Source organism: Labrus bergylta, chromosome 9 (assembly GCF_963930695.1).
Source record: "Labrus bergylta chromosome 9, fLabBer1.1, whole genome shotgun sequence".
In the NCBI taxonomy this organism is placed as follows: domain Eukaryota; kingdom Metazoa; phylum Chordata; class Actinopteri; order Labriformes; family Labridae; genus Labrus; species Labrus bergylta.
This window is the reverse complement of record NC_089203.1, coordinates 6,191,866-6,204,147: the sequence shown is the minus strand read 5'-3', so window position 1 is coordinate 6,204,147 and position 12,282 is coordinate 6,191,866. Positions and strand designations below refer to the sequence as shown.

General features: G+C 40.8%; 1 protein-coding gene across 3 annotated transcripts in view; it reads right to left on the bottom strand.

The window, feature by feature from the left end:
- LOC109998515 (pro-neuregulin-2, membrane-bound isoform) overlaps positions 1-12,282 on the bottom strand; it is a 49,460-nt gene that overhangs the window by 3,956 nt on the left and 33,222 nt on the right. Inside the window, exons 5-10 of one of the 3 annotated variants that reach the window (XM_065958945.1) lie at positions 11,359-11,417; positions 7,760-7,783; positions 4,330-4,432; positions 3,540-3,669; positions 1,851-1,978; positions 920-1,135 (exon numbers count right to left, since the gene is read on the bottom strand). In XM_065958945.1, the coding sequence (XP_065815017.1) occupies positions 920-1,135; positions 1,851-1,978; positions 3,540-3,669; positions 4,330-4,432; positions 7,760-7,783; positions 11,359-11,417 (660 nt within the window). Of the gene's footprint in view, positions 1-919; positions 1,136-1,850; positions 1,979-3,539; positions 3,670-4,329; positions 4,433-7,385; positions 7,410-7,759; positions 7,784-11,358; positions 11,418-12,282 lie in introns of all 3 variants that reach the window. The other 2 variants (XM_065958944.1, XM_020653397.3) reach the window with 2 other exon arrangements.

Here is a 12,282-nt window from a genome sequence, read left to right as displayed (position 1 = left end):
TGTATCTCTCTCTATCCCATTTTTGAAACTGGCGCAGTTTTCGGCAGATGGCTGTTCACCATGAGTCTGGTTTTGCCCAAGATTTCTGCCTCTTTAAAGGCTTACTATGCGATTTTTTGATCCAGCAGATGTCGCCCTTGAGCACCAGCATGAAACCAAAACAACTCGCGGTGCATTATCACTAAACTCATGCTCATACATCTGGACCAAAAAAATACATTTGGATGCCTAACCCGCCTAGCCATACACCTGCCTGCTAGTGCACACTCATTGTGAATGAGGGTTGTCTGTCTTTAACAAATGAAAAACAAGCTAGCTAGTGACACAAGCATGACGAAGAAAAGAAGTTTGATACAGTTAGTAAAGACAATGACATGCTGCACTCCTCTCTCACGCAGGCTTCATCCTGCAGTTTTAGATTAGATTAGATAAACTTTATTGTCTGTCTCAACAGTGACTCCTTTGACAAGGCTCAAACAATAAACACAACTCACCTTAAAACACATCTAAAAAATTAAAGGGGGACTGTTAAAAAGAACAGATCAAAAGGGTCTATTTGATTTTGTTCAGGGTGGTTATTGCAGGGGGAATGAAGGATCCAGAGGGACTTTGTAGCGTCTGCCTGATGGCAGTAACTGGAAGGAGTGGTGGAGAGGGTGAGAGGGGTCCTCTGTGGCTTTCCTGATCACTGAGTGGTTATACAGTTCAGAGATAAACCAGTTGTATGTGTGTTGTCGTACACATCTGACAAATGCAATCCTGAGTGCGTGCCATCAGCTTGCACTTTTTTTGACAGTGATGTTAAGTTTTTCACACATGAAATCCTTAGTGACTTAATGATGAAGTTCACACACACACACACACACACACACACACACACACACACACACACACACACACACATTTCTACTGTCCCCACCTGTCACTGTGAGGCGAGTCTCTTAGAGAATCGTAGGAATCCCCGTACTGCATCCCTGGTCCAGATATGTCCGCACAGCCCCAGTGGGCAGCTCTTCTTGCCATGCATGCCGGGCTGCTGCATTTACTGGTTCCCACTGAGCTTGACAGCCCCCCTGACTGGCAGTCTGAGTTCATACTTTCTGTTCGCTCTATGCTCCACGTCTGCTCCTCATGTCTGTGTGTGTAAGTAAAACAGGTGAGAAGTAAAAAGAGGAGCAGGAGTACACAGAGGAAGAAGACATCCTGGGAGAAGAGACTTTACTTCAAAATGAGTTCAAAAGGTGTTGAACTTCCTGTACTCTGTCTTTGACAGTGATGTTTTCCCTTTGACTAAATGTATACTATAAGAAAAACCATAATGAAATACATTTTAAAGGTATATTTTGTCCATGAAGTAATGCTTAATCATAAATATTTCATCTATGAAGCCAAGTACCTCCAGCTGTAGCTATAGCAACGACTGCGACACTTGTAATTTAGTTTGCTAACTTTAGATTGGCAAGAAATATAAAGACCTAAGTTACCTGAAATGACCCTGTGTAACATCTTCTTAAGTTCCCTTTAAGATTCTGTGCATACAGATATCATTGTGCCAACTATCAAGATTTTAGGATCGCTGCCTCTCTATGACTTCTGTTGCAACCCGAAAAAATAATGAAAGTAAGTTTAATTAAATAGCACTAAAGCAAAAACAATTAAATGAAGCAGGAGAATTTATTTTCGAAACAACAAAAAAGGTTTCTATGAATTCAGACAATTCACAGTCCACATAACCAAAAGTCATCATCGTAGCTATTTTCTACAAATGAAAGAGTCCCTAAAAACAGTTTACAACTTGTAATTTTTAATATTTGAATATATCCCTCTGCATGTGTGTGTGTTGGGTCTACCTTGAAGCATGTGAGGCAGTGGTGGAGTGATGGGAGCGGGTTGACATTCGGCTCCCTGCGTAGTTGCCCGCACCCTCAGCTCCATGGCTGATCACACACTCTGTTGTTGGGATGCTCTTGGAAATGTACTACAATAAATTCACATACATATAAAAAGCAAATGTTAATACATTTCATGTGTTGATTTTAACATAGCACATAATACTATACAGAAAGGAAACAGGAAACATATCGACAAAAAACAGAATCTCAACAGAAAGGAAATGTACTAAATGCAGGAAGTGACCCGGAAGAGAGCGAGTGAGCGGTCAATCGGTTTGTTTTGGCGGAAACACTGTTGATGGATTTTATAGACTAATGGTGACCAAATTATGTTTTGTCCGTTTTATGGAAGCCACCTGAGACAGTTTACATGATTTAGCTTTTCGTCTAAACGGTCTCTGGAGTTTTTAAAAGATATGGACGAGACAGAAGGTCTGGAAGGTGCCCTTGGTCCTCCCGTCTCGACCATGTCCTTTAAATAACGGACAGAACATCGTTTGGGGTTCGTAAAAGTGTTTTGCATCTTTTACATTTGTTTTCTAAAGTGTACATTTGTTTTGTCCTCGGTAAACGTGTTTCACTTATGTTGTTTTTTCTCAAATGTAAAAATGTTTTCCAAATTGTAAAAAGTGTTTCACACTATAATTTTGGTTTGCACTTCCCAGCCACCGTAGTTTCTTCCCCCTTTTTCAGTTATGTGTAACAATAATTCCTCATAATGTCAGTAGACCAAAGTAAAAGAGCCTCTTAGTGGAGTTAACTCTAAGTATCAAAGTTAAAAAATCCTGACACTACCTCCACCTGAGGATTCATGAACAGGCCGAGGCTCTGGTCCTCTTGTGGACTTTACTGACTATCCTTATTTGAACATTTATACTGATATAAGGGAATTCTTAACATTTAAACCAGCAAATTTTATTGGACAATAACATGAGATGAATTTAATTTACCATTGACTTACAGGAAACTAAAATAAGACCGGAAATGTAAAATATGATTTCTATCAGTTGTGATTGGTAGTTTATAGAACACTTTCAGTGACTTGCTATTGTTGTACTTTATTGTTTTACTTGTCCCTGAAACAATACAGTTGTGACGGCCTCAAGCTTGGCCTCTTTGGTTTGTTTCCCTTTGCTGGCTGTGTTCTCCTTGCAGGTAGATGTGGGTGGAGTCAGGAAGGACTCTAATGCAGCACACCTGAGCTGGCTGGTTGGGGAGACTACAAAGCAGACCCTGCTCAATCTCCTCGGCCTCTTTTCTCTCCTGCATACTGCGGTTAACCTTTGGTTGTTTGTGCTTACGTTGGAGTTTGATACTCCTCACAGCTCTAACACTGTTTAATTTACTGATTTAATTAAACTCCTTTGGATAATGTAGCCGACTATGTGTGGTCTCCCTCTTTTGTCACTGCTATGTTGAGCCAGGTTGTGACACAGTAAAGACTGTGGACAAAGAGTTAAAATGTCTCTGGTACATTACAGCAATAAACCCTTCTTCAGCCTTTGCCCTACAAGAGTTTCTAAAACAAAATCTAAATGATTTTATGAAATCATTTGAACTTTAAGAGCTGCTCAGATTGAAGTGCAGGGTTTCAGGAAGTGGTATCAAAATCATCTTTAATAGTGTGTTTCTTCACTTTGGACTCACGTCGCCCATCGGAATCTCCTCAAGACCAGGTCCAGGGTGGTTAGGTCCATTGGCCATCATGCGGTTGGGTTGCTCCACACACTGATTCTGGTTCTGGTGTGGGTGACTGTGCATCTTCTTCCTCTTCTTCCTAGAGACACAGTGGTGGAGGGACAATAAGACATCTGGCGAGTTAAACTACAGACTGACACTGATGCTACTCAGTTTACTTAAAGTCCCTTTATAAAGTCCCTTTAATATCTGTAGATTTCATTAAATAGCCAAACCAGCACCATGACTACCTACCTACCTACTGCATGAATGCACCCTATCATAACACTGATCCCACTGGCTGTTTGTTTCACCATGTTCTCTGACATGTTGTTTTAATGCAGCAACTCAAAGCTCTAAGTAGGGTTAACTATTGTAAACAACACTTTTTTTTCTTTTCATTACATCCTATAAAGCTGTGTAATCTTTACATTCTAGCTGCAAACAGGACAAACAGATGAAATAGTTGGTCACATGACCCTCTACTCGGCTGCACATTGAAGGTTTCCAGCAAATAGTCAAAGCTCCTTGTTAGGCAGTTTTCTAAATTCCCCAGATGATAAATGTGTGAAAGGATACATTTTAATTCAAATCAATTTTCCCCCCAAAAAGCAACAATTAAGTATTAATTTCATAGTTAAAAAACAACAACATTTTTGTCAAACGTTTACTGTAACTGAGCATGAGCATGAGCTTAATTTGAAGTTAGGAGCATCAAAAAAAACAGTGAATCAATAAACCCTCCCTCAAAGACACATACTTAGTTTTGCAGTAGGCCACCACACACACAATGCCGACCACCAGTAACGCCACACAGATGCCAGTGATCGTCAGCACACGTTTTTGGTAGAGCTCCTCAGCCTCTGTGAAAGGAAACATCCACACACACACACACACACACACACACAAACACACACACGCACACACACACCCATGAGCACTAATCCATTGATGGTTACTATAGAAACATGCAGTATTTCTTACTAATAACCCCTTGTAGCTGTCAATGAAGCAACACTTTCCCTACCATGCCTTAGCTTTAAATGGACTACAGTGAAACAGGAGTTGTTGTTCAGTCTTATAAATATGTTGATAAAAAGCAGAGCTGTTACTCTACATGCTGACAAAGACTTCTGTTCCTAAGCACATGTATTCACAATGGTTATGGGGATGAGATGCTACGGGTGGTGATGGAGGGAGTCTGAAAGCATTCCTGTATGAATATGGGAAACAACAAATAGGTCATCCAAATGAAACATTGAATAAAGCATTTTCTGTTCTAACTGTTAACACCACAATGGCCAGGGAGTAAATCCGTGAAGCTCATCATACCACTAACTGTCACAAATGTATATTTTAATTTTGACCTTAATTAGAAAGGATAAGACATTTCCCTCCCCATATATGAACAGGTTAAGTTGTTTTATCAGGTTTGACAGACCTGGTCCTGTTTCAGGTGACAGTCTGGAGGTCTTTTTGTTTTTATTGTCAAACCATGCAGCCAAATCTCTTCCCTGTGTCACCTCTGCCCAAGACAATCATTACTGAAGGAAATGGTTTGGTTGCTTTTTTTTGCATCTGGAAAAACACATAGTAATTTTGCTCCTACTCCTCAACTACACTTCTACATGTCTACAGCAAGGCGAGATGTTAAACCTGAAGAAGTATGACACAAAATGTGAAATAAGTTTATAAAGGTCATTTCAGTAACCTAAAACTTAATCCTAATTTCATTACCTGAGGTTCATCCTGACTATCTCTACTTTTAAAGGGAAAATATATTCTCCCAAGCCTACGCATATTACTCTTTGTATGTGTGTGTGTGTGTGTGTGTGTGTATGATTACTTGTGTGGTTATTGATGTTTTCTTTGCGGTGTGTATGCCTTTATTGATTTAATTTCTGAATCTTAACTATGACTGTGGAAACATTTTGTTTGTTGTACGCAGTGTTTTTAACCTCAATGTAAAGCACATTGAGCTCACCTATTTATTTATAAATAAAATAGCAATTGCTATTTTCAATTAAATACAATTAGCAAAGATATTTTATTTGTATAAAATAATAATGATGACGTTAAATACATTCTGACATGGTTACGGTGATCATGTGTGAATAAACGATTGCAAGTCATCATTATGTAGAATAACGGATTAGTAGTGACCTGGTTTAGTTTGTTAAGGAGCTGAAACATAATTTAAATTCATATAATATCTGTATGTTCTCATAGTAACAGTTCTTACCAATCCAATCACAGGCTGATCCGGGTTTGACTGGTCAGTCATGAATTTCAGAAATTGCTTAAATCTTTTTCCATTAAATGTCCACTATTATGACTAAAATGTTATTTATTAGTTGTTAAAATTAGAACGATATCATAAGTGACAAAAGCAATCAGTCAAAAAAGCATCATGGATTTGTAGACTCGATGCTAAAATGTCATTTTCAGAAATATTGAAAGCCAATTTAAAAGTAGGTCATGGTGAACGTGAACGATCTTTGTTCAGGTCTGGGCCTGTTGTGCTATTACACTCTGTGTCAGAACAGCAAGCGCCACCACAACATGACAAAGGGAGCAACAAACACGGCACAACATGAGGAAAGGAGGGAGGGAACGAAAGGAGAAAAAGCAAAGTGATGAGCAAAAAGAATCATGAGGTCATACATTGATTAGGGTAAGGGGGGGCGGGCTAGGGTTCAGGGGTGAGAGGGCAGTAGGGCCATGTCCAGGAGAGAGACCCTGACACCAAAGACCTGACTCTGTCCCCTTATAAACTAAAACTAGATTGTTTGTCATGGACTAATAAATCCTCTAATGACTATTACATGGTTACTTAAATAGTTGTTAGTTCCATTATTTCTTCTCAGGTAAATAAATACAATGACATCTATCAACAGATGAAGGCTATCAGTCAGAGTATCTATAGCTGATTTTTTTTATGTAAAGTTGTTTAAAAAATCAGATGTAACACATCAGAAATATATTTATTGATTTATTTCTGAAGTAATCTTGAGAGAAGATCAGTCGAATCAACCGATCGTTACTTTTACCAAAATCGTCATCTCGTCTTTCCCCTCCCTTAAAAGCTTCAGACACGCTACATAAGGTAAGGGGACTGCAAAGGTGTTCTAAATAAAGGGTCTGTGTAGGGATTTTAAAAAGCCTACAGGAGCCCTGACTTGGCTTTGTGAGTGTGTCACAGGGTTCTGATAAAGAAAGGCTAAGGGGAATGGGAAGACAGGATCCCTGGCAGAGTTGGACTCACAGCCATCTTGATTGGGGACAGGTGAGCATCTGAAGAATAAGGACTGATTACGTGTTCAGGTCTTTGAATGGCCTTTGGCAACAATTTGCAAAAATGTTTGCTGCTTCCATGTTTTTGTCTGACAGGCTGTTTGAGACGGTGTGCACAAGGCCAAAGCCCAGATGAAGAAGCAGATACTTGTTTTCTTAAATGATGTAATAAATTCTCCGAGATGAGATCTTTGATTTTGTGTTTGAATAAACACATCTTTGTTTGGTGTTAGGGCCATTGTATTGTGTTTTAATTAACCCCTGCACTTTCATTTATTAGTGTGTCAATTTGTGTTTTCCTCTGTCTCCCGTGAAAAAGTATAAGATTGTAAAAAGGTTGCATGCAGAGAAGGGATGTAACATGTCTTAAAAAGCAGGATTGTGGGCAGGAGAAAAAGAGGGACAGGTTGAGGGAGACCCAGTTGTTGGTTTTTCGAAAGAAGATGGTACATTAATGTGTGACTGTGAGAGTATCTTGGCAAACCGTTTAAGCACAGCAAAATGAATATTAATGATCCATACCCATAAATTCAATTCTGAGAAGCTCTGCCAGCGCAGATGGTAAAAGGAAAGAGACAGATAGGGTCAGGAGTAATGTCCACTTTGTAGCAGATATTTATTTTCATGTCCTGTATACACAGAACCAGGAAATGAGTTAATTAGTGCTTCAAGCCATGGCGATTGAAATGTGTATTGTCCAGTAAGAGACAGACAACTCAGACAGCCTCAGCTCTGTAACCCCCAGAAATGAAAGGACAAAAAAGGAAACGTGCAAAAATCAAGAGCAAAGGGATACAATGAAAAAAAAGGTAGAAAGAACGAGAAGCCAACAGGCAGGAAATTGCATGCAGAGACAGACGGACAAAGACAGCAAGACAAGAAGCCACATCACTTACTGCTATATTTACTAGACCTCATTTCTGGAGTAACAACACGGGACAGAAATATAAAACAAAATGAAAAAAAAGAAGACAAATGAAAAAGCATAAGAAAACAAAAGACACAAAGCAGTGGGTTACTCTCCAACATAAAAACACAATGAGGCTGCAGATGGTGTCGGGTGCTCTAACTCATTTGACTAAGGGGAGTTGTGTGCCTTTGTATTGATTATAGAATACCCCTTGTAAAGCACTCCCCCCCCCCTTCGGCTTCATATCACTGTTATAACCTTTCATATGATTCCAAAGACATCATCTGAGCATTCAGCATTTCTATTGCATTGCATGCATTTTTATGTAAATAGAGAGAAGTCAATCCTAAGCCTGTCGTCCCTATAGAGTTCCCTCAACTTACTGAAGGAGCATCACAATGCCAAATAAAAGCACAACATCACACGGACATATTGAAGCGTGTAGTTTTTGTACATTTTGCTTAGTTTAGCAGCGTGAAGCCTTTAAACTAAACACAAAAAGTATTAGTATATATTCATGGTAATCATTCGACATTATGCAGTTTGTAAAGGTCAAGAAAATACAAATAGCAAAGCAAGACCACATGGCATTGAACAAAAGTTTTCAACAATATAAAGCCCTGTTTCCACCAAGCGGTCCGGTTCGGTACATTAACCCATGTATTGGTGTTTCCACCGTCAAAAGTAGGGAAGGGTACCAATTAAGGCATATGTACCGTCCTACTTTCTTGGTACCCTTCTGTTGGTGTGCCAAGGGTATCAATCCGACCCTAAAGGGTCCGTTGTTTACTATGTCCCGTAATAGTGGGCTACACTGTGGTGGGCTGCTATGATGTCACACTATTACATAGCTGACGCGGCTATCTCCATCTGGATTACACTCCGCTTACCACATAAGGGTACGGTTGGCTGTGGAAACGAGGGCAAGTTCAGGGTTTACCGTACCAAACTGAACCAAACTGTACTGAACCAAACCAGACTGCATGGTGGAAACGGGGCTTAAGGAGTTATATTTCATACCTCCTCTATTTCCCTATGATTGCTTGGCCAGTAAAGGGAGCCTGCTCCATCAACTCTCAGGAAGCTTCTGTGCTCAGCAACATTTATTTTTCACATGTACTATTGAAAAACGTACTATTGGTGTTTTAGTGTCACTGCCCAAGCAATCATAACAGAGAAACAATAAATACCCCATTTGCATCCTTGTGCAAAACGTTGGGAAATCTGCATAATTTGGTCTTTGCCTCGTGTTGGATGAGGAGATAGATAGTACTGTCTTGCTGTACGGTGAACATAAAGCTAGAGCCAAGAGACTATTAGCTTAGCAAGCATTAGGACAGGACGTAGGGTGACACAATTTCATAAATAACAAAACACCTGTGGTTTCTAAGTGACCTCAGGCTGAAGAAATATGACACCTGGAACCTCCTTTTAGCACTCAACTTAGAATGAGTCGACAATTTAAGAAAATAGATGAAGTCATAATCAGAGAGGTTTTTAGTTGCTGATAGGTTGATTTTGTTGTATACGATTTCACTGTTTCCAGTCCTGCAGCTAAGCCAAGCTAAGCGTTTCCTGACTGTTATGTACTTATTTCCTAAAAATGGATTACACTATGTGGAGGAGAAGGTGCAAAACATGTGGCACCACTTTGACTATATTGGAAATCAACCCTTAACGGTTGAAGCAGCATTTGGCCCCATGCAATTTTATCAAATGGTCCATGGATGCACAGAGTGAAACAACACTCACTGCTGAATTTCATTGACATGAATAAATTGTCTGTATTAGTAGAAATATCATAAAGGCAACATGTTGTCTGAAATGCGAGGCACAAAGTGATTGGGGGCGTGTCTTACTATATTTTGGAGGCACAATCTGGGCATTAAATTAAGCACAGTGTGCAGAGGGGTTGGATTAAGTCGCCTGATTATACAAAGGTGTGTATTGGGCTTAACATGAATCAAACCAATCAGAGTGTCAGCTGTCATTCCCTTTAAGAGCCAGGGGCGCAGACAAGCTGGTGTGACAGCTATATGGTGAATTTCAGTCTCTATTCCTGGATAGACCGGACTCCGACCAGCTCATGTAACTTCTCTCCTTTCATTGTGCCCCTGAACACACAGAACACACACAGGACACTGTATCAAATATGTTCATGGCGGTTTGAACATCAGAAACGATCAGTGCCTTCCAACATTAATAGAGAAGCAGTGAACATTTCTGCATTAGGGAACTAAAGTGTATCCTCATTAATTATTAAAAGCTTATGCCACGCCGCCAGGATCGGACTGGATCTTATTTAAACTCATGTTCGCTGTGCTCAACAGAACTGGGTGTCTGTGTTCAGCTGGAGTTTCTGGCCCTGAGCAGGATTAAGGTGTAACAGGCATCCAAGAGGACGACGTCACCAGATCAGCCTCATGGAAAAGGAATGTAGCCCAACGATGACAAGAGACGAGGAAAACAAAAAGCTCGCCATTTCTCCTGTCCCGGTAAAATCTCAACTTGAATGTATCAGCAAATGCAAAAAAATATTCATCTGAGCAGAGTGAGCGGCTGTGCTTCACTTGTGTCTATTGGGCAAAGGAAGTCCGTTATCAACTCATTGATGTATGCCCATCTTCCTGCCGCGCCCTCTATAAAGCAGGAACAGATAAAGACTTTAGACCAGGTTTCAGGTGGTCTGAGCTGAGATGACTTCTGTGTCCCTGATGACACTTCATTTTAAGACCAACACACATGGGCACTAACCAGGGAAAGATTCTTTTGTGGGCTCTTGTGCCTTTATCGGAGAGACAGGACAGTGGATAGAGTTGGAAGTTATTGGGCAGGAGAGAGTAGGGAATGACATGCAGGGAAGGAGCCACAGGTTGGAAAGGAACCTGGGCTGCACGCTCTATACGGGGGGCGCACAAACAAACCAGTCGACCACCACCGGCCCACCATCGGTAATTTACTTTTTACACACTGGTGAGAAAATGACAACTGGGTTTGGAGGAAAATAGTAAACGCACCTGTGCTGGAGCGTAAGATGCTTGGCACCTAAAAAAGGCATTCCTTATTCATAAGCTTTAAATGTTTGTCATGGTAAGGACTTCAAACTTTACTGTCAGAAATCATAGACGCATCAATGGACCATCAACTAAGATATGTGCACAATAAAAGCTAAGAACTTTAGCCTCTGCATCGTGGTTGTGCTCTGTCTCCTCTGTTTCTCTCAGATTGTCTGTACAGTTTACAGTACGGTAAGTGGAATTAAAAAATGTAAGAGTAGATTCATAATCGAGGAAGATGGTGCTTAATATTAAGTTTTGAATTGTGGTGTCTTTTTTAGCAGCTAAATTATGTGACCAAATGCGCACCAAAGAGGAACCAGGGGAGACAGTGAGAAGAAGGGGGAGGGGGGGGGGGGCACAGAGGCATGCAAACTCACACTCAAATACACCCATCAAACTTAATTTAGCATGAAACATATTAGCAGGTGTTAAACACACACGAAGAACACTCCCTCAATGCAATCCCTCCAAAAGTAGCATGCGTCATCTCAGTGAGGAGGAGACAGACGAGAACAAATGGACATACTGTAGAAACCGGCCATTACGGAGTTTTGACAGCGGTCCCCCGAATAGTCATTGGGACACCTGATGGAGGGAAAACGAGACACAAGAGGGGGAAAGGGAGGTTGGGTTAAACATACAGTGGGAAGAGAGGCGGGGAAGAACACAAAAGACAGATAGGAAACAGGGGGGAGGAGAGGGGAGGAGAGGAAAGGAGGAAGAGAGGGAGACATAAGAGAGCAAAGAGATGAGGGATTAGAAACAGCACAATTAACCAACTACAGAAAGAGAGAGATGACCTGCATACTGTGAAATCACTTCTACAGTTCAGTCAGACAACTCACATTTCTATCTGTTTAAAATATTTGTAGCAGCAGCGGAACATAGTTTGTGTTTATGTGTCTATGCTCCGACCTAATCACTCCTCACAGTTTCATTTTACATGCAGAAACTTTAAGAGTGAAGGGGTGATATCTTAAATCTCCCAGTCGGAGCCAGCTGGTGGATTGCTGGTGTTAGTGGTGGGGGCCGAGCGAGAGATCAGTACTGGTGCAGGTCAGAGCTGGCCATGAGAGAGCAAAGGGAGAGACCTCAAATCTTCCATCTTAAATAGAAAGCTAATTGGAAGGAGGTGTTATCAGTTGACTGCCTGAACAGGCTCGTAGGAGTCGTCTCATTTAAGAGCGTCATATGATGGTGGTGCAGGAGTTAGGGGGGTTAACAGATGTATTCTCCAGCCTTCAACCCATCTCACACACAAACACAGATGGACACAGACACACATTAACAAACACACACACTGTATGTGTATGTATTGATTGTGGCACGTAACCCAATGCATACTTTTTAACCCCTGACCACAATGATGAGATACCCATAACAAAGTAGAAGTAATAATACAGTCACGGGGGTGCACATTAGAATAGCCTGTAAGTTTACAGACACAGAC